Source organism: Acanthopagrus latus, chromosome 6, assembly GCF_904848185.1.
Source record: "Acanthopagrus latus isolate v.2019 chromosome 6, fAcaLat1.1, whole genome shotgun sequence".
NCBI lineage: Eukaryota > Metazoa > Chordata > Actinopteri > Spariformes > Sparidae > Acanthopagrus > Acanthopagrus latus.
The window spans coordinates 26,444,417-26,470,777 of NC_051044.1; the positions used below are offsets into that span (position 1 = coordinate 26,444,417).

General features: G+C 45.8%; 1 protein-coding gene across 4 annotated transcripts in view; it reads right to left on the reverse strand.

Annotated features, from left to right (window-relative positions):
* Positions 1-25,810, reverse strand: part of sema3fb (sema domain, immunoglobulin domain (Ig), short basic domain, secreted, (semaphorin) 3Fb) — a 68,665-nt gene extending 42,855 nt beyond the window's left edge. For 2 of the 4 annotated variants that reach the window (XM_037101937.1, XM_037101934.1), the window contains exons 1-2: positions 25,338-25,810; positions 23,270-23,439 (exon numbers count right to left, since the gene is read on the reverse strand). In XM_037101937.1, coding sequence (XP_036957832.1) covers positions 23,270-23,387 — 118 coding nt within the window. In that variant the 5' untranslated portion in view covers positions 23,388-23,439; positions 25,338-25,810. The remainder of the gene's footprint in view (positions 1-23,269; positions 23,440-25,337) is intronic. The other 2 variants (XM_037101933.1, XM_037101935.1) reach the window with 2 other exon arrangements.
* Positions 25,811-26,361: the final 551 nt, after the last annotated feature.

The window sequence follows — 26,361 nt, forward strand, 5'->3', positions numbered from 1 at the left end:
GAGCCTCGGGGAAGATAGGGTATTTCAAATGGTCGGTCTATGCAGAGGAATGGGACGAGGGAGGGGGTCTGAGCACACCAAGCCTTCAAACTGCACCAAACGGACTTCTAAAATGAAGACACACACTTGATCCTGCATCTATCTCGCTGTCGTCTGCCAGGACACGCACAACAGAGCGGCTTGTAAGGATAATGTTGTCGGTCAAGCATGATGGCCACAAACAAGTATGCATTGTGAGCTCACTTGGTGATGTCACCGTTAAATGAGCATCCTAAATTTTCTGTTCATTACGAGCCCAGCACGAATGGTCAGAGCCACTATGAGAGCCGGAGGTAGAGCCAGATGAAGCGGCTGCATGCAAATTAAAGGATCATTCATTTCACATAACTAATGACTGATGTTTCTGTAGTTTTGACTGTCATCTCTATTAGTTATGATACATGGTATGAACTCGAAGGTCAAAAGGGGGCAACGAATACAGGCAGTCAGACCATCAGACAGGATGTAAACAAATGTTTATTTGGAAGAGAAAATGAAAGCAAGAGGAAACCTCAGCTGCCTGCTGTAAACATCAATCATAGTTTAAAGATTAACTTCCTGGTTCTGCTTTGACAGGCTGCACAGTCGCAGTAATCTGTGCAAAGACATTGGAAGGTACATTTTGATGCTTTTAACTTGTAATAAACTGGTATTAACCTTTAAACGCTTTTAACAGTGATCTTAGCTGGGCGATACCACCTGTTAAGTGCCTGCCTTTTACCCGCCAGTTTTTCTTTTCAATAGAAGCTAAGTCTTCTTTTCACATGAAAGAACACCTGAGACCACGGGGCAAAGACGAGCGCCAAGCCTTACGTGTAATCACCGCATTCCTCAGGAAGGCAGAATCCATAAATGGGAATTAAAATAAATCACGTCAAGGTAGTAAACTTACTGGCTGCTCTAGCAATCTGGAAAAAAAAGTGTCAGGTGAAAAGGCTGATGCCCTGTCTCATCATTCCTGGATAGCATATTTGACAAGGAATCAGCTGTTAATCCAGAGAAAATCCTGCTGGGTTTTTTTCTACCACGCTGGCCTCACTGCAGGTCGGTGGGAAGCAGCTGAGGGATTGCTGGGCTGCGTTTGCTGCTAAGCCAGGACTGTAAGCATCCCGCTCTGGCAGCGTTTGCGGCCAGAGCTCTGCACTCCCCATAATGACTCATTGATCTGAGCTTCTCAATCCCTGCCTGCCTTATCTCAGCTAATGGGGCGGCATCGTGGTCTGTCACAGGCTGCAATCTCTCCGAGAGACTGAGTGCACTTAGAGGTCAGCGCTGGCGCTTACTAGCAGTGTTGCGCTACAGCCAGGTGTGTGTGTGGGGGGGCATCCTGTATCTCTCCGAACACTCGCTCTTCTTATTTGACAGGTCCATACTCCCTCTAACAACCATTGTGTTGTTTTTTTGGACTGGGATGATATACTGTCCCGCTAGGACTTCCTTTTATCGTTTCAATAACAAGCTCGCACTTCACACATCCATGATTCTTCTGGGTGCATGATAGCCTTGATTTGACCCCAAACTTTTGAAGCTTACAAAAGGGGCTCCCCTGCACAAACCAATGAAACGCTCCCAAATCCACAGTCGTTTATAACTTTTGAGACTGGCATGACAGCGGAGCGCAGCAGGTGGGAGGAGTGGGAGAGGGCCGATGGGAGGAGAACAGTAAATGGAGGGTCTACACGGAGCGAACCAGTTCACTGTACTACAATACGTGTCTCTCCACAGGCCCATTTAGTATGCTTTCCCTATTGACCAGTGCCATGAAGAGTACAGGTTGAAAGCATTTCCTCTGAAAGAAGTCAGAAAACGGCAACTACAAAACGTCTATGTAAATGAAATCCCAAACCACAGTGTGATCTTGTTTTAACATGCCCTGTAGACTATAGCCAGGCTGATAGAGGGTTAGGGTTAGTCGCAGTTTTTCCTATAATTTGCATTAAAGTTTGTTTATCTTATTAGGCACAAGCTTCTCATCCGCTATCTTTGTAGCCGTAACTCATGTTGCATGATTTGCCATCTATTTGTCTCCATCACTCCAGTGGCTCGGTCATGTAGCACAGATCCAAAGCTATGTAACGTTTAGAAACAGAAATAAAATGACATTAACTCTAATGATCTTCTTCACCTGAAATGTAGATTGTTACCTTGTGATACAGATGGATTTTCGAGATCTCATAAATCTGAGGGCTTTTCTGGATGGTCTGATATTCTTGCTCTTTTCTTAACTGACTTTGATAGAACTGTCTTTCTCTTTATCCGATTGCTTGAAGTTAGCCTGTGATAGACAGATGCTTCCTCTAATCACATTTGTAGTATTTTTTGACTGTGCACGCCCTTTTCCAAGCAGTTTCTAGCTTCACCTTTGCAGATGGCTGTCTATGATGGACCCAGATAGCAAAATTGCACCAGGCACATTCATCTGACATGTGGAATGATGGCACCTGGGCGGTTTATTCAACTGGCTATGGTATGGTCAGCTTGTGGCTCAGATCTGGCAAACAGGGGCAATCCGCCCAGGTGCCATCACTCCGCGCAATTCTGCTACCGTGGAAACCATCTGGCACGTCAGGTGGACTGTGCTCCTTCCAGATCGAATGCAATCTAAAATCGGTCAAGATTGCCCATCAATACTGTAGGCTGTGACTCGCCTTTTCAATGCCATGTTCCTTCAGGGTCATTGGACTGAGAGGAAGAGCAGTGCAGTCCCAGCATGCATTTCTTTAAAACCACTCTAAATCCTGTGGTGCATCTACTCTGCGCGCATAAACTCAGCATCCATCCACTGGTCGCAATATTAATCCCCTACGACCCAGGGTCAGCACGGGGTCGACATAAAGAAAACACTTTCAGGGTTGATCACCCCCCCCTCCACACACACACACACACACACACTCCTCATCTACGCCCCACCATCTTCATCCCTGTTCCTCATTAACCCAGAGGAAATCTCTCTCTCTATTCACTCGTGCCTGAGGTGACATCCACACATGCCGGCAGACATATGACGAGCTTGACAGCTGTGGAAATATACTGAGCTCCGGGAAAAAAAAAAAAAATCAAAACTCGGCCTCCCTGCAAGATTTTAATGACTAGTCAGTCCTTCACCACTTGGGCTTAAATCTGCACACCTGACAGCCCTGATGTTTGACTGACAGGCAGGATATCCTACGCGGTGACCCTGCAGCCCTCCTCTAGAGCAGCTCTGGCAGCGGGTAATGAGCTGCGGGAGAGGTTCGGAAGTATAGATTGCAAAGTGGCCAAAATAGAGCGTTTGTTCCGGGTGAATTCCTAGGACGGTAAAGACAAGAACGCAGCGGGGAGGAGGCATGCCGGGCCCAAAAGTTTGCTCAGTTCGAGGCAAGTGTAGCTGAGATAATTGCAGTTGTCTCAGCTTTATCCCAGTTTGAGGCAGTGCTCTTGCTTTGATGGACCTCGAGGGCTCCTCTTTGGAGCTCAGACCTGAGTGAGTGTTCAGACCAAACATAGCACGGTGTTAGTGTTGGTGGGGGCGCGTTGCTACAGGTATGGGGAGGATTAAGTACGATGTAGGAAGTTCCGTTTGAGCAATAGATCAACGAGTCTGAAGGCTAATCGGTGGCCAAAACACAGCACTGGGGTTTATAACACCAATTGTCAAGGAGTATCTTATAACCTGTATTTCATTTGATCCTCCCTCTCGGCTATCATGAGGTTAATGGTAGAACATGCCAGGAATGTGTGCTTTCATGTATTTAGCTGGCCAATGCTGCTGCAGGATAGAGCGTGGCCGGGTTAAAGTTTTTCTTGTGTGCATTCTTCTTCTGTATCATGCTGAAAATATATCCTTCAACGTGGCTCTGTTTACATTATTTCATTCACTTTTTGACACAAGCAACAGAGAGAGGATTTGCCCTTCATTCATGGTGATCGCAGAGGCTCTGCAGGGAGGATGGCTTTGCTGAAAAGGAGGAAGATAAGGAGAGCGCTTTAAAACGCTGCCTCGCGCGTCAAAATCTTAACTTTGTCATCGCTGAAAGGCACAAAATGTTTTTTGCCTTTTACCCCAACATTCCTGTTTATCATGTCAAGAAATGGATAAGTGGGTCGGCAGGAGCCACTGGTGACAGAATTGAGACCTCCCACCTTCATTCCTTCAACCACTTCCTTGTGATAATTGTTGTGATGTTGTGATGTTTGCATATCCAAAACCTTGTTCACATGCACGTCTTTCATTATGTTAAAAAAAGTAAAGGTGTTTCTCCTTCTGTCCAGAAATGTGGGCTTTTCTTTAAGGCATGCATCCTCACACCAGCCTTCTGGTTGGTGAATGAGTTGATGCACAGCACATCCATGACAATCCACAGAAGTGACCATAAACAGGCAAGAGATCAAAATCCCCAGCTGAGACTCTGAATGCTCTGTTTGTATGTCCAAAGAGAGCTCATTAAGCCTGAATAACATCACCATATCCCACATGTCTTCACTGTAGAGGAGTTCAAACATGCAGCCCATATTTAAATTAAGCGCACACATTTAAAGTTCTGTTAAGCACCAACGCAAACTCAACCATGGTGTGAACTGCCTCGTTCTCACACTCTTCCGTGGCCTCGCAGCAATCGGCAATTGACCGTCAGTATGGTATGAAACCCATCACGGGTCGAGTCCTTCTCGTCCCAAAAGACAACATTAATAGATTTCCTACACGTCGCCAAACAGAACAAATCTCAGCTCCAGTGTGTGAGCACTTCATCTGGCATGTTATGATTGGCTCCACTGACAGCACATACGCAGAACACCATGGTGATAACAACCACATCACTTTCACTAAGCACTCCTGAAGTTAGCGTCGGACGGCCACGCACTGCCCTTGTGTTTGAGTGACTTCATCCATTCATTTTATCATCTAAAACCTGCTCCATTGCATTTTGCTATCTTACTTGATGACATACTTTAAATCGTCAGTACAGCAGCCAGGCTTTATCTCACACTTTGTACACTTTACATCTTGATAAAGGTGCCTCACGCTTACTGCTATCTCAGAATTATACGATAATCTGATTTGGACAGGAAAACACACCTAATGCTTGAGTTCACCTGTTCACCGCTTTGGCCCCCTGAGCAAGCCAACCTCACTTTCTCTCACTCTCTCACTGCATCAACACTGCTGGCAACACACAGCCGCGAACAAGACGGAGCCTCGCACGATCCTCCCGGCCCCTGTCCCGCCCGCATGATCTTCCTGAAAAATATTTTAATTGACACAGCAATTAAGCAGGACGTGTCAAAACAGAGCTCCTATGGAACCTCTGTGAGAGGAGGGAGTAATCCGCTTCCTCGGGCAAGTTTATCTTGAGAATGTCGAGCATTCATCAGAGCAGCTCGGCCCGTATCTCAGCCAGAGAGAGTTCAGCGCAAAGAAAATATTTGGGAATAATGTGTGATTAAGTGCAGGATATCACCACTGGGAACAGCGGGAGATGAATTGGTGCGCATCTCCATTAAAGGGTCATGCCAGCGCTCTCGCATATTTTAGCCCATTTGCTACAAATCACGTGTGTTGGATTACTGCCAAGCTTTTCAGCCCAGTCATGTTGGCAGTCAACGTTTCTGCAAACCACTGGCACATATATAGTTGTACGTGTCATTGGCTACGTACCATACTGACATTTCCACAAAACGTATCGTATCAAACATATCGTGTTTCCTTGACTTGTGTTAGAGGCAAGGCAGCCGGCAACCAGTGACCACAGCTCAAAACTGCATTTCCACATTTGTAAGCATGACACCACTGAATATTATCAAGGAGGACTCGGGACAATTTCAAACTGTGTTTGTGTCGGAAAAAAAAGATATTTTCGACAGGAAGCCAGCACATTTCCAGCCAAGTTTGTGGCAACAAAAAACAAATGAAAAGAAAGAAACTGAAAGTTTTAATATATCCATGGTTTGCAGACATGTATATTGCCAACAATCATCCTGGTTTGGACTTTTTATGCCTTTTTGTCTACTTCCAATGTGGTTTTCATTCATTTCTGTGAAAGAAATGTACCAAGTATAGGCTTGAAACTCGCTGAAACAACTGCTGTTATGATATTAACGCTTTTATTTTCGTACAACCTCCGACTTCTGGGCCAAACACATGCAAACACAGATGTCAAGATGTAAGCTGACTGTGAATCCTTACAGCAAAAACGTTGCTATTCAAGTTATTTCTTAACTTTCAACTGCTTACACGATCTCAAACAAGTGTCAAGTTGAATTTCACACCACACTGACGTTGTTGGATGTCACGCAGTTACACCATGACAAACATACCAGAATCTGAGAGCAAGAAAACTACATGATGGTTTCGATTACGGTCAGCAGTAAAGACCATGTAATTTGCAGTTAAGGGAGTGAGACGTGCATTATTGGAATGATCCCGTAAAGTATATTATCCATGTCACCGTTTGCATAAACCGCACTGGGTTTGGCAGCGGCGTTATGTGGGTGAGCTGCTGTGTCCCACAGACAGGAAAAAGATCTGGGAACCTTCATCATAGTATCATGATGCAGACGATGAGTTAAAAGCCATTTCTACATGTGGACGTTATTGCCTGCACTTTACTCCGTATTCCCAAGACAACATGATGCATCGCTTTCGTAGCCGCAGTTTTTCCAAGTACTTTTCCTGACATGAGGGAGATGTAAGTCGTAAATAAATATCTGCTCACTCCATAGCCTGCTGAGTTTAACAATGATGTATTGCAGGCGAGGGCTCTTTTTTTTTTTCCGATGATATTTGTCACAATCAACCTCAAGGCCTCTTTATTCCCTAACAACCATGTGAAGGATGAAATCTGAGCCGAGGCTGCGGCTCCAACGTCCACTGAAATGGAGCGTTTAACTGAATAGCCTCGATCTGTAACATTCATCCCTTGTCAATCTTAATTTCTGATCAAATCGATTGTGTGCCACGTTAGGGAGGATAAATATCGGTACAATATAGTCCTCCATCTCTCATCTCCCCTGGAAACAGCTTTTCATTAAACTGGAGATCGGACACAGTACAGCTTCTGTTAAAGACCGATAACATCCACAGGCGTCAACGCGTGAACAAGTCTCCGTCACAATAAACTCAAATCATGAAGCAGGAATTAAAAAGGAGGGGGAACTCTCTGACAGCCAAACTCGCAGGTGTGCCAGTGATCGTCCGGGGCCATGACAGCTCTTTTCAGTGCTGGTTCACACTTACCCTCTGGTGAGAGTGTGAAAGTGAATTTTCGTGACATCTCGAGAGGCAGCCATGGGCGAGCAGCTGGTGCACGCTGAGAGAGAGAGGACTGAGGATGCGTTAAACGTGAGAAGGACGAGGAGACAAGAGGTGGCCCCCCCCCTGCTGTGAGAGGAGTCAGGGCTGCGTCCATCGGCGACTCTGCTGTCTGCCAGGTGAGGCTATTTTAGAACTTTACCATGACGTGGATCTTGGATGAAGAGGTTTTTCTCCCTGCCATGTTTTGACAAGGTGATGTTGTGCAACTCAAGAGCGCAATTTTAAAAAATGCTGTGGTTTCAGCTCCCTTGTTGATTTTTATTTCAGTTGGTTTCTTGTAATGTCGCTTTTGCTCGAGCCAGAAGATACTCCCCTGTCTCCTGCAGCCACGCAAACCATAATAAATACAGTCATTGTGTAATAACTTCAGAGTTATCAAAGGCTTTTGATGGGGCGTCTGTCCCCATCTGGAAACAAAACGTGCATCCTTGCTGGTGAGGGACTGTGGACACGTACATGAGTGGGATCATGCACCTTCTGTGAGGCGCAACAAGCGCACCTGCCACCCAGAAAAGGCCCAAGCAAAACAGACACTCCTCACAGCAATTTTTATTTCCAGCGCAACACTTCACCAAGGAAAACAGATCTCGGACCTCAGCTCAAAAACAACTTAAGAGTCACGTTGGAAAATTCACTCGATTCGCTAATAATTTCCACACGCTCCGGCGCAGCCAGCGAGTCCTCAGGTGCCTCGGCGGAGATTAACCCGCTAACGCGAGCACGTGCCCGAGCTTTGAGGAGTTAACTCCACCGTGCATTCCATCCCCACAGCGCGTCATTATAAACACAGCATCTCACCTGACCATCATTTGTCTCTCCAGCGCTAATTAGTTCCGTACGATTACCTATACTCAGTGCTGCTACCACGTTTAAGAAAACAGGAAGAGCTGCTTATTCATGGCTGCTCTTTTTGCCAGTCTTTTAAACGTTCCCTCGGGTTGGTTCCACTACCTAGGGGCCTATTTTTTTCTCTCTCTCTCTGTCTACCGGGAGGCCTCCATTAAAAAGCCATCGCTCACCACCGGGTCCAGCGTGTGACAGAGGTGGGTGCTGGGACCCTTGGAGCCCCTCTCTCGGTCCGTGCATCATGACGGAAAAAAGAAGGGAGGCTGACTGACTTAATTAGAGGCTTTAAAATAGCAAACACGGTCACAGTTGAGCTGCATTACTAAGCACCGTCTGACAGAGTTATGAGCTAAGGAGGAGAAAACACTGCAAAGGTGGGTGATGATATCAGTCACCTGAGGTGGAGTTGGGAAGTTGGCGGACACGCAGCCACACTGGTGACAAACGCATGGACGTCTGCCTGATTACACACCAGTGAAGTGACAGAATACGGACGCGTCCAGCAGCGCTCAGTTACTGACGGGACTTTCTGTGTGTGCAGCTCTCTGCCCTGGGAGGCTCATCTAACAAAAATTCTTCGGCACTTTCTGGAGCTCCATTCCTCACCGAGCGCCCTCACTGTCTGTCTTTTATTTCCACCCTGGAAGGTAAAACATAAGCATGTCAAAACTTGGAAGGTGGGAGAGGACAAGAGGGGGTAAAACTCGATCCACACTGTAGCCCATGAGAGAGACTTTGGACTGATTCAGGCCGAGGAGGGAGAGAGGTAGGAGTGAAATCCTAGCCCTCTCCTCTCGCCGTCCCCTTTCTCTCTGTCTCGCCCTCCCTCCATCACAGCGCTTCATCCTGGACTCCGGGTCCGTTTGTCTTCTCACAGAAAGGAAATGCAAAGCAGGCTGCTCCGAAACTCTGGGAAACGCCACAGGACGTCCCCCGGGGGGGGGGGGGGGGAATTAAATACGGCCACTAAGATCCACACAGTAAAGTGGCAATAAAGTATTCATTAACCCTCCATTGAGGGGCTAAGCAGGAAAACAAGCAAGTTAAGAAGTCAGACAGGGATTTAGCGCACGCAGTAACACCACCCCCACTCATTTTAGGATTTACAAAACAATGGGACGACTCGCGGACCATGTACATCCCGCTCAGACAAGCAGGGGAGATCAGAGAATAAAAGACTGGGGGGGGTTATTTGACAAAGTGAGCAACATTAGGGCATTACCAAATAGTTTCTCAAACATTACCCCTGAGACTCATAATCCTCTGTGCTTTCATATTGCAACACATCGCCCACTACTGGTTTGGCAGTGCGCCAGGCTGGAGTGGAGGATGTAAACAATGCCCTCCGCTCCTCTTGACTTTCATTTTCCCATCTCATTTTTCACCTCCATTCTACACCGCTGTCCTCCCTCAGCGGTGCTCCTTGGACCTGGGCTCGGGAAATCTATAGGCAGCACAGAGAAAGGCCCGCGGGACGCTGCGCGCCGCATTCATTGACAAAAAAAGGCCCGATGCCAGTTTGACGCCCACCCCCGGGTCTCCCAGAACGTGAATGAACTTCTGTGAATAAGAGGCAAACCTACACAAACACCCCTGCAGCTATAGGACCTACACAGCGGGAAGAGTGTGTGGGCGACGCCAAACAACAACAACAACAACAGGGGGAGCTGCATGCCAGGGTTCTTCTATTTCACCCCTTCAGAGGAGGCACCGTCGCAGGAGGGGGCCTGAAAGGATGGGCCGTTGACAAAAACGTCAACTGTCGGGGGGTCACCGCCGGCCCTGGCCCGGCCTCAATGGGTGTGAATGAGAGTCCATCCCCACACATTGCAATTAACACCTACTCCACCAACAGGCAGGAGGCAGCAATGGGGAAATCTCCAAATCAGCATTTCAAAACCACACCACAACAAAGGCATCAAAGTGCACGCATTGTAACATGCCTGAGTGCCCTTATGAGCTCAACTCTTCAGTGTGTCTTCCAAACAGCCTCATTTCCTCTGACAAACGTAGAGTGGTGTATGACCTCATCACTGACCAGATGAGGAGGTGGGCGCAGGGGCGAACATGCTGAAAGGATCGGACGAGAGAGTGAAGTGCTGACTGCAATTTACTCCGAACACGCTCGAGTGAACTCCAAAACAATGATCAGGAGAGCATCCAGTTTCTGTGATCTCAGCTTAAACCGAAAACTACATTTCCACCTGACTTTCTACTAAAACCACAGGAGTAGACTTGATATTGAGCACATGTAGCTTGTTAATTTTGATTCTCTGAGTGCAAACTGCTGCACCGTGTCTGTACTCTATCATGTAGGTAAGACATTTCTGGACCTGTGATATGAAGCCAAATTGCAGCATGTCTGGTTCAGATCAGTCTCCCGTTTCACCTTTTGATCTGATGTGTAGCCCAACCGAGACAACGCACCAAACTGCACTGATTAACTACTGATTAATAGCAACCACGCTGCAGATTAAGTTTATCCATATATGGCTTTCATTCATACATATTGCACATACATAGATCTGTGTCTTGAACATACTTGGCTACTTTAATGCCTAAATCCAGGAGATCAACTCACCTCAATCGGTATGACGTAATGTTTATTCAGGTTTTGTGGTCGGTATTTGAGCAACTTGTATCGAGACTGTCATCGATCAAAACTTCAACTCGTTAGCTGTTCTGTCCAGATCTTACAACGCTGCAGCGGATCCAAACAAGTGCTTCGGTCTTTTAAGTTCCTCCAACTGCTCCTGATATGACAGATCGTTCTCATTATTTTAACTTTATGTACTTGCATGCGTAATGTAATGTGATGCGATGTAACAGCACACGCTTATTCTAAACCAAATCCTGAACCTAACCAAGTAGTTTTGGTGCCTAAATCTAACCAAACTGTAACCATTTAACAATGTTAACCACATTTTAGAACGGCTTTCTGGCAGTCTCATTCTGATGCAATATGGTACTTTAAATTGTGACAAACCCATTGTAATTGTTGACCTGGATATAAGCTATTACATAGTACTGCAGTGCATTGTACAGTTTGCAAGTTCCACTTTGGTTGTAACACACCAAAGAGTCACATTCCTCAAAGAAAGTAAGAGAAACCGTTGGAAGCTGGAAAGAAACACACTGTAACGTCTCAGCTACAACCTGATGGTCCTGCACAACATCTATCTCCCTTCTTGCGAAATGAAACGCCTATCCGGCGTGTGTGTGTGTAATCTCTGATCGACACACAATTATCTTCCGCCTCATTCTGAGGTTATGTTACAGCACGCTGTCTCACTCATGGTGTATTTACTGTAGGCCTCAAAGGAAAGAGGTCACATTAGAGGGCCGTGAGCCGCAGCTCCGAGGCAGCGAGACGCGTCTGAAACTGAATCTCCCACTGACAGAGGGTGAGAAATTATGTTGAAGTGTAGATCAGAGGGGGGCCGTGGCCTTGACCTCTCCAGTCAGGGTCACGCCCGCCCACTTGACCTTTACGAGAGACTCTCATATACTTAACGTCTACAGGGATCAACGCAGGCTTGGAGACAGGGGGAAGAAATCTTCATATGCACTACTATTAGCCAGGATGTACACCATTCTTATAAACGAGGCCCAATGATGCAGGCATAAACTTGAATACTTGTGGATATCGATCTTAATTCTTGATCCGAGCCACAAGTCAATCAAGATCAATCGTTAGTCTAGACCCTGAGAAGACCTTTAGATGACCTGCATTCACATTAAAGGCCAAGATGTTTATCTAGAGGGACATCCGCTATCTGCAGCATTACAGTAAACTTTATTTTAAGATTAACATAGACAATAAAAGACTGAAATCAGATCGAAGGATACAGTCTGAATGTCATTCCAGAGAGATTAGTGTGAGCAGAAGAGTTCAGAGCAAACATGACTCAGAGATTCATAAGGATATGAAGTACTCCTTGAGATGACAACTTCAAAGAATGGCGTGACTCTGCTGTTCAGACCAGAGCGCTGTAACCATTTAGGAGCCGTAAGGAAGGGACAAGATTGAACAAGTGACGACTTGGCTTTTTGGAGAAAGGAGCGAGCTTCTTGCACCTTCACACAGCGCAGGGAAAAGGGGGGGTTGTAAAGGGTTGGAATCACAGGCTCAACCACTGGAAGTATGGGATTGCATCCTTTCAAAGGTTTTGTGAGCCAGCGCTTTAAATATGATACAAGCAATTACAGAGAGCCAGTGGAGGGAGGGAGCTTCTACAGGAGAGACTGCAGACGAGACAGTTTGCAGAGTTGTCCAGGGACTGAAGGAGGTACTTTGGAATAAAAGGGAATAGGAGTGCAGCGAATGATTATTGTTATTACCAACTGATCTATCATTATTATTTTCACGCTTAACAGATTGATTGTTCAGTCCAGTGTTCTTCCACCCTGACCCTTGGGAACCCTGGTCCTGCAATTTTTTCTTTTAGACGTTTGTTGCTCCAACACGTCTGATTCAAACGAATGGCTCCTTATCAGGCTCCAGCAGAGCTCCATGATGAGCTGGGCGGCAAACATTTAAAACATGCAGGACAAGGAGGACCAGAAATGAAGTCCATAAAAAGTAAAAAAACGCTCATCACAATTTCCCAGAGCCAAGAGTGACGTCTTTAGATTGCTGTTCTGCCCAACCAACAGTCCAAATCCCCCCAAATCTTCATTTAATGTCATAAATGACAAAGAAGAGAAAAACATCCTTTCATTTAAGGAGCTGGAACAGATAAATAGATTATTCATTTTCTTTCGATTGACTAATCGATTTATCGACTAATCGCTGGAGCTCTTCATGGGAACTGATAGAAACAGACAAAACTAACATTTAAATGCACCAAATATCAGGCCCAGTTCTTTGTCTGCTAATATCAGAAAACAAAATGTGTATGTGGATAGCTGAATGACATTGGTTGTCAAATCAACTCTTTACCCAGACAACAAGATAAAGAAGTACTTGGGACGGCCGGGCACATCTGGTGGAGCGTTTTCCCTACAATAACAGCCCGGAGTTTAATCCAACCTGTGGTCATCCCCTGAGTCTCTCCCCAATTCAAACTATTTTCCATTCTATCTGAATAAAGGCTAAAAGCCTAAAAATAATGATAAAAATAATATTCTCTGCCTTGCATATTCTTACCCCATCATAAGTCCTTTTCTATTTTTTTTCCTCCTTATTCACAGTGTTTTATTTATTTATTTTTTCTATCAAGAAACACTTTGAGAGAAGATAGAGAAGAACATTCTCAAGTATAAACCCTTTATGAAACCTGGGTGCAGGTTTGAGCTGGGTCCACGCACACATCTAATCCGTCTGGACCATTATTCCACCTGACACCTTAATCTGCCACAAGAGAAACACTAGCGCTAAGAATATACAGTGTTCGGCCCCAGTGGCGTTCCCCGAGACAAAGCCAGTCTGAGTCCTCAACCTGTTTATCCAGTCCACACTAATGCCTTGCTTTCACAGGTGTGAAAAGACACAAAATCCCACAGGAAGTCTTAATCATGCCACCTAGAAAAGGGACCAACCTTGACGCTCGGCAGTTGTGCTACATAACAAGTCGCGGGCTCGGATGAACCTGGCCACCTCGCTCGGTTCAACCAATATGTCAGGCCTGAGAGCGCATTTCCTGAACAAAGGGGAAGTGAAGTAACAAAAGAGGGTGAGTGACAGTTTTCTCCACATCACTGGAATGTTTCATAAAGTTTAATCACACCTGACAGGACTCCCACGATGTGACTGACACGGTCTCCAGCTACCACAGAGAGGGAGAGAACCTCGCCTGGCGGGCTTTGTGATTACAGGAAATAACCAAGTACAGACTTATTATCCGTTTTTTGGGGGTTTTTTTTTGACCATGTGGGATCATTTACTTCGCCAACATGTTCGCCCATATTCTGCATAATAGGCATAAAAGGCATAATTGCATCAGCTCCGCTCTGTTTGTAATGGCTGCTCTAATTCTGTGCTGTTGTCCATTTCATGTAGAGCTGGGAGGAAAAAAAAAACCCAAAAAGTACCATTGTAGTTCCATAAATAAAAACACATGGATGGGAGGAGATGCTGCACCGGTGGGGAGAGAGTGATTCACAGAATCTGGACAATTTGGTCGGTATTTTCCAGTGTGGCGGGGAGGGGTTCAAGGGGAGGGTAACAGATGCAACAACATGCCCGTGAAAGACAAGACGGACAGACAACACTGGGTCCTCAGTCTTCGGGAGAGACGATCTCGGTTTCACTGGAGGCGAGGCACTGACAGAGCCCGTAACCTGACTCAGGGGGCTGCTCCACAGGTGAAACCCTGACCAGAGAGGCTCTCAACACAACATATCCCTCTTTCTGCAGATCCTAAAAGAGAGCAGGGCTTCCATGCCAGGAATCCCAAACACCTCGGCCTCTGTGCATTTACTGCCCGTCCAGTGCCAGGGGAAGAGAAATGAGAAGGAGAGGGAAGATGGAGCGAAGTGCAGCAGGAAACCGAGCGTTCAGAGATGAGTGGGACTATATTTAGACGGCACTGTGTCACCTTCAGTTTCCCCTGCCCACGATAAATCCCCGGAGATGTTCTGAATACTTGTTACCTGCGCACACATAATATATACATCCAGCAGCCATTGGCCAGATGTTGGAGAACCCAGAGACAAAGCACTGATACTGTTCCCTCTTTCATCAGACATCAGGACCACCCAAGCAGCCCGCGATACACTTTTAAAAACTGGCGGCCATATGGCATGAGAATCAAGTAGTTCAAGGTGCCAAGTGGCTACATTCTCTAACACTCAAACACAATGACTCGATTCATCGCTCATCATAAAGAAAGGCCTGTGTGCGTTTAACAACCCTGGGAAAAGGGGAGAATAAAACAGATATTCCAGGAGCTGCAGCTTCAGCGCCGGGTGGGAGGCGCAGACAGCGCTCGTGTTTGGCTCGCGCGGCGCTGGGATGACACCGTGACCGGGATTTTCATTTGCAAAAGGGAAACTGCCGCCATCAGAGACGGACACGAGATGACTGCTGGATTCGGGGGCAACGTGCTGAAAGGCGCCGGCATCTTCTGTCCTTTTTTTTTTTTTTTTTTTTTCGTTGAGGAATATCACACGTCTGTCCCACACATACACCTGACAGGCAGCCGGGTGAGAACAGGAGCAGTGCTGTCTTGCAAAAGAAACCGATGTGGCTGGCAGATTGAATAGTTGAGGTTAACTGCTGAGCCGTATGGAGGCGGATTGGTGCAGCATGACATTCCTTTTTTCTTACTGATGAGAGTAAAACACGCTCTAATCAAATGCAAAATTATGTTGATTGATCTCTACAAGCGGAGAGGGGAGATTTGCTTCGAGAGCGATAAATGCGGAATCAGTGTCAGACGCGGATGTTAATATTCCACTAATAATCAGAACAATAGCCCACTCAGGAAAACACATACATACACTTAATCCAAGTGTTTCTCTCTGGTTGAAATAAATATATTTTTTCTGCTCATGTTCGCCCCCCGTGTGGCTAACAGTAGGTGAAAAACGCAGTGAAAAACGCAGTGAAAGTGCCCTGTTAGATGGTAGATGGTACCTGATGGTAGATGAAACACGATATGGTACCCTTCCAGTGGTGAAGTGCCATTCCAGTGCCTTTTCATTTGGCTGGTGCCAGACCGCATACAGCTGGTGCCCTCTTTATTTTTTGTGTGTCTGCCACAGGGTCTATGGACCACCCAACTTTTCTTTTGGCCATCTTGAATGATATAAGGATTGTTGAGAGCCTCGAGGGCCAAAAGGCTTCAAATGCAGACAGGATCCACCAAACCAGAAACACAAATATTGTTCAAAGGACACAATGTGGGTCCATCTTAAATACTGTATCAACAGGCGCAATGAACGAGTGAGCTGAACTGAGTTTTCTCCTCTTCTGTTATATTTCTGACAGATTAGATGCTTCACAGCAGGCGAAAGCCACTTTGCATATGAGAGTTACATTCTGATTAAATGCTTTGGGGCATGTAAACACACATCTTATCTGAACACTTTGTTTAATGTGAATGATTTCGATCAGATTGAATAAATATGCATCTGCAGCTTTAGCAACGCCATCTGCACAGATTTCTTGAATTGCACTGCCGTTGCTCTTTAAATGTGACCAAACACCATGTAAATTGCGCTATTGCCTTTTGTCTCCAGCTGTCATGATCATCTTCATTGCATTCAAATGAAAACAATGAACCAACTGGACCGGAGATAAGTGCAAACATGTTCCTATCAGTCATCCACCAAATAGGGGGCGTAGTTTAGGCACCAGGGTCTCAGAGGCAGACAGCTAATCAATCTCTGATTCCTGACCTGTCACCCTGAGACTATCAGACTTATATACGTTTAACGATTACCTCTGACCAGAAAATCACCCGTGCCTCGAGTTCGGATGATGACTGCGGCCGGTCAGCAATCATATTTTATATCAGGATGATTGTTGTTATTGGAATGCAATGATGAGTACAGTCACAGTTTGACATACATAACTATGTGCTTTGTATTCAGAACTGTCAAAGAGATCAATGGATTGTAAGGTGGGCAACATTCAGCTCTGACATGAATTCATCTTTGAGCGAACCACGGCTTATTGTTTGTCAGCGCAGAGATGAAGCAACTTGATTTTCCAGACTAGGGCTGTGCTACGTCACCAAAACCTTTTATCCCAATATCGGGAATTCCATATCTGCGACAGAAGCAGCCCCTCTTTTAGGTATTTAGGAGTCCCTCTGCTGTTAACTCCATTCTGAAGGGCTTCAGACTAACTTTTTGAACAGTTGCACTGGCGTGCTGAACTGTTTCATTTATGTGCACCTGAAATCACATTTTTAATTGAATTCTAATTTGTTTTCCTGACATATTATGTAAATGATTTAAAACAAGAATAAAGGTGCAAACACGTGTTTTCATTTGAGTCACAGCAGATGCGACGTGAAATTGCGATAACCTCGAGTGTACCACATTTCTGAGAGCGTGTGCAACCAAAATAGTCGCACCCTGGAGCCCTGTAATGTCTCACTTTCACCATTCTCCATCTTTGTTTGTGTTGCCTTCATGCAGGTTTCCTGCCTACATCCATGTTGTGCAGAACACAAAGCGTCAACCAAAAGGAAAAGTACTGGTGACAAACAATAAATAAATAAAGAGCATAATACCAAACCATAGACTTTTTTTTTTATCATCATCACACTGCACAGCTCTATTCTGGAATAATACATTGACAAACAACTGAAGGCATGTTTGCCCTGCATGAGTTTTATACTGTTCCACAGTGATCCATGGACAAAATAGGTCACAAATTCCACTCCGTTGAGTTTGCCGTTAGGTAACCTCCCAGACACAAAAACACACACCTCCAGATGCATTAGCTAGAAGGGATCGTAGTTCTGAAGTCATGTGCACCACAGTGGAGGATTAACACAGTTTCTGGAGCACTGGGCTCAGACCAGACCTCCCACCACAGCCTTCTTTTTCGCTACAGCGCTCTTTGACACCCACTCAGCCCAATATCAAATGTTTTACACTGGTAAGGATGGCTCCTGGCCAACCGGGACCTCGCAATAAAGTGACAGTCTCGACAGCTGAATCACAGCGGAGTGCGAGCTGTGCCGGACCAAGCTGCGTTTGCACTTAAACCACCGGCACCACCCTGCCGACCGTGTTCAATGGTTAACCACGGCGCTACAAATGACTGCCGTGCGCCTGCTGAGGGAGAGGAGTTTTACACTAAATATAACCTGGCTTAGGCTGTGGAGAGAAGCTGAGGTCTGGGGCATGGCCAGAGAAATAGTGGTTTGTCAGTCATTACTTCGCTGCCTCGCAAACGGTAATTAGACATCACAGCCAAACATCAGCCTCGGTGCCAGACTACTGGGACAGTGGTTTTGTGGCTTCTACATGTGGTTTGACAGGACCGTGACATTAGATTCAGGACGGAGGTGTACCAGTGTGCTCAAGGTATCCTGATGATGAGACACAGGGGGGCTTCATATTTGATCACCTTGAACAAACAAATAAGTCATGTTGCATTTGCAGCGAAGGAGACCACATTATAGTTGTTCGTTTAAACACACACACAGGCTGCATGATGTCACAGTCAATCAGTGATAAGAGCGTCATTTCGACCGCTAATGTGTGCCTCGGCGGCGCGGGGAAGAAAGTGACCGCTGGAATGCGTTGTGTGAAACGACAGTAAAAAGAGTTTAAACATTCATCAGTGTAAGTGACGGGGCGGCAGTAAACGGGAGAGCCCAGAGATGAACTGATAGCGGCCCGCTGACCGATCACAACATCTACTTCACTGTATGGACACGCTCCTAAGCTGCTTTTAGCTCACATTTTCACATTTAATCCTCATCTGTTGTTGCTCCTGAGCACCAAGAACATTAACTCCAGCATAACAAGGGCTGACACATGCCAGAATGCCTGGCATTTAACCCCAAAGGGGAGTTTCTAACCCTCTGCCCACTCAAATGCACTCACCCACACACTCGCACCCGATATAGACTAAAGACTTTGCTGAGGAGTATAAATAGGAGCCTGCTGTTAGCCCTTCACAGGAGGGCGTGCAGATGAGAAATATTTGGAATGATGATGAGCCAGAGCCGCTTCCTTTCACTGCCACCTGCCCCGGCAGCGGTGAGCTTGTGCGTTGTGGCAATTTCTGACCCACATTCTGGTGTCGTCTCCGAGGATTTGGCCTCGTGTGTACTCAGAGGGAGGAGGATGGGGGGGCTGTAATCCTGTGTGCTGTTATGGTATTTAAAGGACTTTTCCTTTGTACTGAGAGACCATAATTCCATTGCTTTAGTTGTCAGAGCAGCCGTTTCAAATTTCATTAGCACCAAATGAGCGGTGCGCTGCGTTAATTCTCGCGCGGCTCCTCCCTCGGCTGTAGGTTACGTCTGCATGGCCTTTACAGAGTGAAAATTTACTATCGTGCAGATTGTTGACCCTGTGCCTCTGTGCATTCTGAACCCGTGTTTACCCTCTGTCTGTTTATCTAAGCAGGCGGAGAGAAGCCGTGGTTTAACATCTTTAAGATGTCTCCAAAGGCTTTTTAAGTCGCCATTGTAAACAAGTGCACATAAAGAGCTGATGTTTTGTGAATGAAACCGTGGGAGCCCAGATGAGGCAGAGGTTTATGTTGTGCTGTAGGTCCGGGAGTTGCAGAGTCACAAGTGTGGATTTAGATTGGGACCTGCTTAATGCAGGAACTCAAACACGTCACAGAGGGAGTGTGGGCCACCAGCAGTAACGTCACACTCACACACGAGATATTTTCTTTACCTCACAGCTCGATGAAAAAAAATGCTCTTATAAAATCAGTCGACCTCTTAATGGATTCACGCCAGGCACTTGCATGACTTAGGAGTGTCACGGAGGGGCGACGCTCTCACGCGATCCTTTCACATGTTAATTCAGGGTTTCACTTCGGCGAAGGGTGGCTTAAAAAACTGTGCCGACGTGATGGCACTAAATTTGAAAAGGGCTTAATTCAAGAACGGTGGCTTTATTATGGGCTATGTTATTATATACAACCACTCTGCTAATGTTCACAAAGAACAATAGTGGTCTCAAAATGTAACACCTACACGGCTCCACGGAACTTAAAGAACTGATTCAAATTGGCCAGACAGGGATCGATTTATTATCAAAGTGAAGTGTGTCATTATAAAATGCTGTCACTTTAAGTTAGATCTACAAACAGTGGTCAATTAATCAATTATTCAGTCATCCAAAAAAATAACTGGCACATACATGACAGTAAAGTGAATGTATTTGGGTTCTGGACTGATGGCTGAATAGAATCAGTGATTTTCATATATCAGCTTGAGCTATGGGACATTTTTCACTATTTTCTGAAACTCCATAGGGAAAACAAGTAATTGATTTAGCGTGAGAATAACAGGCAGATTCATCAATAGTGAATGAGTTGCAGCCCCACTTGAAATGCATTAAATGTGCAGATCAGGACTTGTATGTATGAATCAACACACGCTCTTGTCAAATCTGCAGAGTTCACACAATGCTGATTAAGCCTATAAAATGTAGTTAAATTTCTTTGTATTTTAAAAGCACTGAGCTTTTAAATCTGGACACTGTGGTGATTCTCCTGTGTTGGCACACCAGTGACCATGTCTTTTTTTGTCAACCATTAAAGATTGGTTTGCCAAAACTACCAAAACATCACAGGTGAGTCTGCATTAAATAGGTGAGGTCACATTTCTCAGCAGAGCATGTGTGAATGTCAGCAGACAGGCGGTGTAGAGCGAGAGCAGATATTCTACCAGTTATCCTATCCTGTCATTCTCTTGTACAAATAAAGAGTTGCTAAATATATTTTGCCAATAAATATCCCTTGGTGGCCCACAAAAATAAAGTTTATGTGTGGGAAACACTGACATTTATTGTTGGACGTTGACCTCTAGCGGCTGTTGTAATCAATGCGACAGCAAAGGTGGAAGTCAGGTGAGAATAGAGAGTGGCAAAGTCTGCATCGGGAGGCAGTTGAGCTGGACAGAAGGGAAAACCAAAAGTCGCATACATAAAGTCACGAATATAACCTAACATATGTAGGCCTTATTATTTGAATTTTACCATTTCTTTTGTAAACCCAACCATGTAGCTTTCTAACCTAACCAAACCTGCGACTGAAGAACCACCTGCTGCTAGTATGCCTCCTCTATCATGTGAATGGGAATCACTGGTCATCAAACTAATCAGTCATTTACTTATGAGGATGTGTTGGAGCAACACAGCAACTATCGCTGCCAGAAGGGAGAGACAAAAGTTCTGCACTGCAGATTTGAAGAAAAAAACATGACTCTGGTCCAAAACAGTGAACCATTTTACAATCAAATACCTTCACTCTGCACTGCTAGCCCACAGTATTCTTGAATTTCATGCCAGGGGTCAATTTTAGGTGTGCGTTAACTCAAAAGATCAGATTCTCAGCAGTTCCGTGTTGACTTTCTAACATGACTCCTCTCTTGGGGGTTGCTGGCGACAGCAGTCCTGTCTCAACTATCCTTAAACTGTCAACTGATTATCTACAGCGCGTTTGCCTCACTCCTTCTCCTCATTCTATGAAACATTCGCTGTGCTCGTCTGACACTGATTACACCTATCTTCTGTCTAAACTGAGGCAGACTTCTTTCTCCTGGCTCACTCTGCCCTTTCTCCTCCTCGGCTTACGAGCGCAGAAGACGTGATAAGCCTGAACAAAGTCTACTTCCACGGTTTATCCCTCAGCCTTTACAAACTCTATCGAAATGTGTTTATTTTTCACCCTCCATCCCCTGAATATTTGGAGACCATGTTGGCTTCCTCCAATACCACAGGAGGTTGTCTCCCCGCCATAAAAATCTGTGCACACTTTAAGAAGCCAAAGAAAAGCAATTAGGTCCCATGATTTACTCTACCTGCTTTAATAAGGGAAGTGTGGGCCTCCCAGATGGAGGTCATGGTTGTGAACCTCGCTCCTCAGCTACCGAGTTAATCAGTTTGGAACATGTGTAGAGAGAAACGCTGGGCTTTATAGCTGCAACTTAAGTTTTTCTTAAAGGTGACTCGCTGCCATAATGATCAATAATTATAAACAGGGGACTGATAATTAAACACATTCTTTCCCTCGCATTACAAAAACCCCCTGCATATTGTCCACACTTGTCGACAGACTGCGTTCTATTAAAGTTGCAGCTCAGAGGCAAACTGCCTTCCCCAAACTGCTCAAGCTAAAACAACTTAACACCATCACGATGCATCAGGGGAAGTGCAGCCAGCTTGCCAAGGTAAGGACTACATGGGCCTCTCAAAAAGCAATTAAGGGAGAGAGAGTCATAATATTGAATGGAGAGGGGGGTGCATTCCTCCGAGAGAGGCAGCCGCAGCAGACTGTGAAATTCATATTGACTGGAGAGGCAAACACACACAGGTAAGCAGGAGAGCAGAGCCTTTTTTTTCCTCCCAGCCTGCGTGTCAGCCGCAGAGAAGTCGGCCCGCTTTCGGGTGAGCTCAGCCATCCAAAGATGCACTTACACAAAGGCATCCAATCAGCGTGCTCACAGAAAGGCACCATTTGCAGAGTTGTCTGAAGACAACACAGCGTTTGTGTAGAAGAACTGACTAAAATGATATTTTGAAAAAAAAAAAAAAAACTGCTGAGCTCTGGATGTGAGCTCACTGATGTGTTAAATCCCACTTGATTAAAGCAGGAAAACGCCTTCAACAATGAACTGTGCCAGTCCACTTAATTAAGTCAACTTGTACTTGGGAGGGGTGGGGGGGGGTGGCGCTGGGAAATGGAAAGCAAAGCAAACTGCTGCTGCTCGCTCCCTCCTCAGCTTTTCTCTGGATGCTAATCAAAGGCTTGATCTCGGAGCAGGACAGGCCTCGGGGACGTCGCTCTGCTTGGCTGATCCTGGCAATTTGCTCCCGATAATACCCCCCCGTCCCCCCGTCACTCTGCACCCCTCGGACCCCGGCAACCCATCTCACCTAATCTGCACGGAAAAGCACAGGAACGGCTCCCCTGGCGTACACGCCTGCCTCACCAGGGGAATAATCACATAATGGCCGTGGAGTTATTACATGCTCCATATTATCCCAGCTGTCTTTGTGGCTCCAATTTAGGGATTCCATAATAAAGATGATTGAGGATAAAGACTCGGCATTCGATTAACTAAAACAATAATCAAGTGTATTGTTTCAAAATGAGCCCCAACAATGTTCACACAGTCCATTCAATACGTGCATCTGCTCAGTCATTGTTTGCATTTTTAATTGTTTGCAAGTCAGTGGAAGCATCTGGTGACTATTACACCGAGGAGGGGGCAGCGGATGGGAACTGCAGGATCTGCTTGTGGTCTCCTCTGCGGTGTAACATGAGACCCTCAGCCCGTATCAGAGCCGCAATCGCTCCACTTGCACAACCGTCATGTCATCGGTCACACGACGAGCCAACAGCGGAGTTTGAGAAACCAGCAGAATGTAAGAAGAGTTGGAAACACCAGTTGCAACCCAGGAATGAGAGAGAGCGGAGGATTAGCCTCAGGTTCCTACCTTTGAAGGAGATGAAGACGCGGGGCGCGGCCATCGGGTCGTTGATCACCGGGTTCCCGAGAGCGAAGCCGGTCAGTGCCAGGAGGGCGTGGACCGTCCACAGACCGTCCAGCTGCATGGTCGACCAACCTCCAGTCGCTCACAGAAAGTGTTTCTAAAAAAAAAAATCTCTGCGGGGAACAAAAAAAGAAAAAGAGAAGAAGACAGGCGTGAGAAGAGATGCTTCTGCCACAATCAGTCTGTTTTCGTTTACTAATTTATGTGACATGTCACACGACCGGCTCCCAGGGGCCCCATCATCTCCTCGAGTTTTTTGGCGATGCAGCAGTGAGGTGTGGAGATTACACCCAGATCTGTGGCAGCTCCGCAGAACTGAGGAGCCAAGCTTTTTTTTTTTTTTTTTCAGAGAGATGTGTACACACTTCCATTTGGTAGAAATTATGTTTGTTTTTCGGAGTTCGTGCCTGTGTGTGCGACAAACCGATGGGAAGATCACGCTGACTCCAGCGAGAGGAGCGTTTCTCCTGGTCCTCTCCCAAAACACATTCCTGCCTCATGACACGATGTGCTGCTCTGTAATTACAGCTTCACCTAATGCCAGGTTGTACCACGTCCTCACACTTACTAGAGACAAAAAGATGTTGTGATCGGTGCAATTGCAAAAATAAAATATTAACTTCTGTCTTAAAGGGGTTACAAATGGTGACGGGCTCTGACGCCTACTGCAACAAGTCTTCCACACAATGCAGCGGTGCTCATCAGTAAATTCCAGAGTTAATGAATGATGGACACCAGGGAGCGACCACAATGATCCCCACAAAACATCACAAATCATCAGAGGCACTCGTCCAACAGGTCGCCTCTTGCCCTTCTCCATCGTATCCACTCACAGAAGGTTGGATGAAACTTTTTCCAGCTGAGCTCTACATCATCCGGACCTACAGAACTGCCCACCCGGAGCAGGTCTCCATCTCAAACGCACCCTCGGAGACGTCAGCAGAGCCAAAGAGCACTCAGACCGGTCGGCTCTCCTGGCTTTATGAGCAATAACCAGCTGTTTAAACCTCGGCTATTTACTGACAATTTGTTAACCGTCCAGCTGTTTATTCTGAGACCGAGGCCAGGTGCTTCACACAAGCTGATGAAGTCAAACAGGGCACTGCTCGGGAGAGAGACCACTCACATCACACCATGAAGACAAACACATCTACTCTGGCTCATTTTGTGCCGTACAATGAGTATTCAAGTTTACAACTGGACCATTTCTGTATGAAAAATCACATCCACGGACGCTTTCAGCTTCTTCTGTCTTTATGTGTGCAATTTGTTAACTGCCACATGTTGGACAAATGCAATGCAACTTACAGTCCTACAGTCAGAGACAAACAAAAAAAAGCACATGTTGGTCAGGGATCAGTGTGTGAAGTTGCAACACAACCCTCCTCCTGAATCATGCGCTGGTTTATTCAACGGACAATAAAAGGATCCATATTCTGGAGAGCGTCCAGATCATTACAGAAACACTGAGGATGATGATTTGTCACATTTAACAACAACTGGGACAAATAGAAAGACTCCCACTCTGCTTCAGCTTGAAATTCTGGAAATATGAGACTGCAAACAGTAGAAATTTAAAACTTCATTGAACACATTTTCATTATATGATCTGCTAAAAATGTACGCAATTGTTTTTTGTTTTTTTCAGTGTTGCTGAAACATGATATAGAGTGAAATGTGTGCGTAACAGACTGGCAGCCTTGGCTACACATGGGCGACAGAACTGTAAACAGTCTGGTGTGGTATTAGAGCGCACGGTTCAATAAATAGTGAGACTGATTCATGGGAGAATTATGGGTGTGATCTGTCGGAAATTAAATTTATGGTTTAAAGGAGGAAACAGAACAATATTGAAGGAACGCTCCTCATGATACAATCCAGAGATTTAAAAAAAGAAAAAAAAAAAAAAAGAAAGCGCGCAGCTGCGGACAGGTCACCTTTATAAAGCATTCATAATAAAGCAGGTTTAATAGAGGATATGAGGGGAAAACAGCAGCTCCATGAAGCTTACCTTAATGTTACAGCTCTCCGAATATAACTTCAGATCCGACCTTACAAGTCATTGAACAAACCAATTCCAACAGCTCGCTCACTTTCGTCTCCAAGTTGTGACCAATAACAACAATAGAAAATCCCGGTGCAGCCTCAGCTCAGTCCCCGCTCAGGAGCGCAGTCTGTACCTGTGCGCACTGCGCGGTCAGACACTGGCCCCGGAGTTCTCAGCGTGCAGTCACAAAATAGCAGTTGGAAAAAAATAATACCAAAACAAAACAAAGGAGGAAATGTTTCTTTAGTTCAGTCTAAGAGAATCGCGAGGCGAGGAGAGAGTGTCGTCGCGCGGCCACAGCCAACATCTCGTGGGAAAAAGCAGCGTGCGAAACAAAGTCCCCGTGGCGCACAAGAGGTCCAGGCACGCAGCGTGTGCTCCTCAGGAAAACTTGGGCGCTCCTGACTGTAGGGAGGCAGGGCGCTAGCAGGTGGATGCAGAGGCCCATTTGCCTTAAACACACCCACAGGGCGGGCAGCGGCGAGCCGAGCCGCCCATCAGCCAGCCAGGCAGCCAGGCAGCCAGCCGGGGGGGGCAGAGACGTGATTTACTGCCGCGCTACACCGTGTAGGCTGTCACAGGAGCGGGCTGGGCCACAGGATGGACCCTGCTCATCCATATTCAACACTCAACGTTTATTATTATTGTCGTTATCTTTATTCATGTAATCATCTTTAGCACTATGCCAGGTCAAAACGTGACTTTCTAATATGGCACCTTTTATACAGATGGTGTCGTAATCACTTAATCACTGGTTAATCAATCATTTACTTTATGTAAGCCTGCCAGTATGACATAAACAATTGGTGATAATGTAGTTATACATGTTGTTTATTATGTTTATTGCTTTATCACAGAATTAGTCTTCACTTATAAATATAACAGATCATTGTTAATAATGGATGCTGTGATAAGTTGTAATATCTTGGTCCAGACAGTCTGAAGCCCTTCTCTTCAAATAGATGATCAAATTGTCAAACCAATCAAA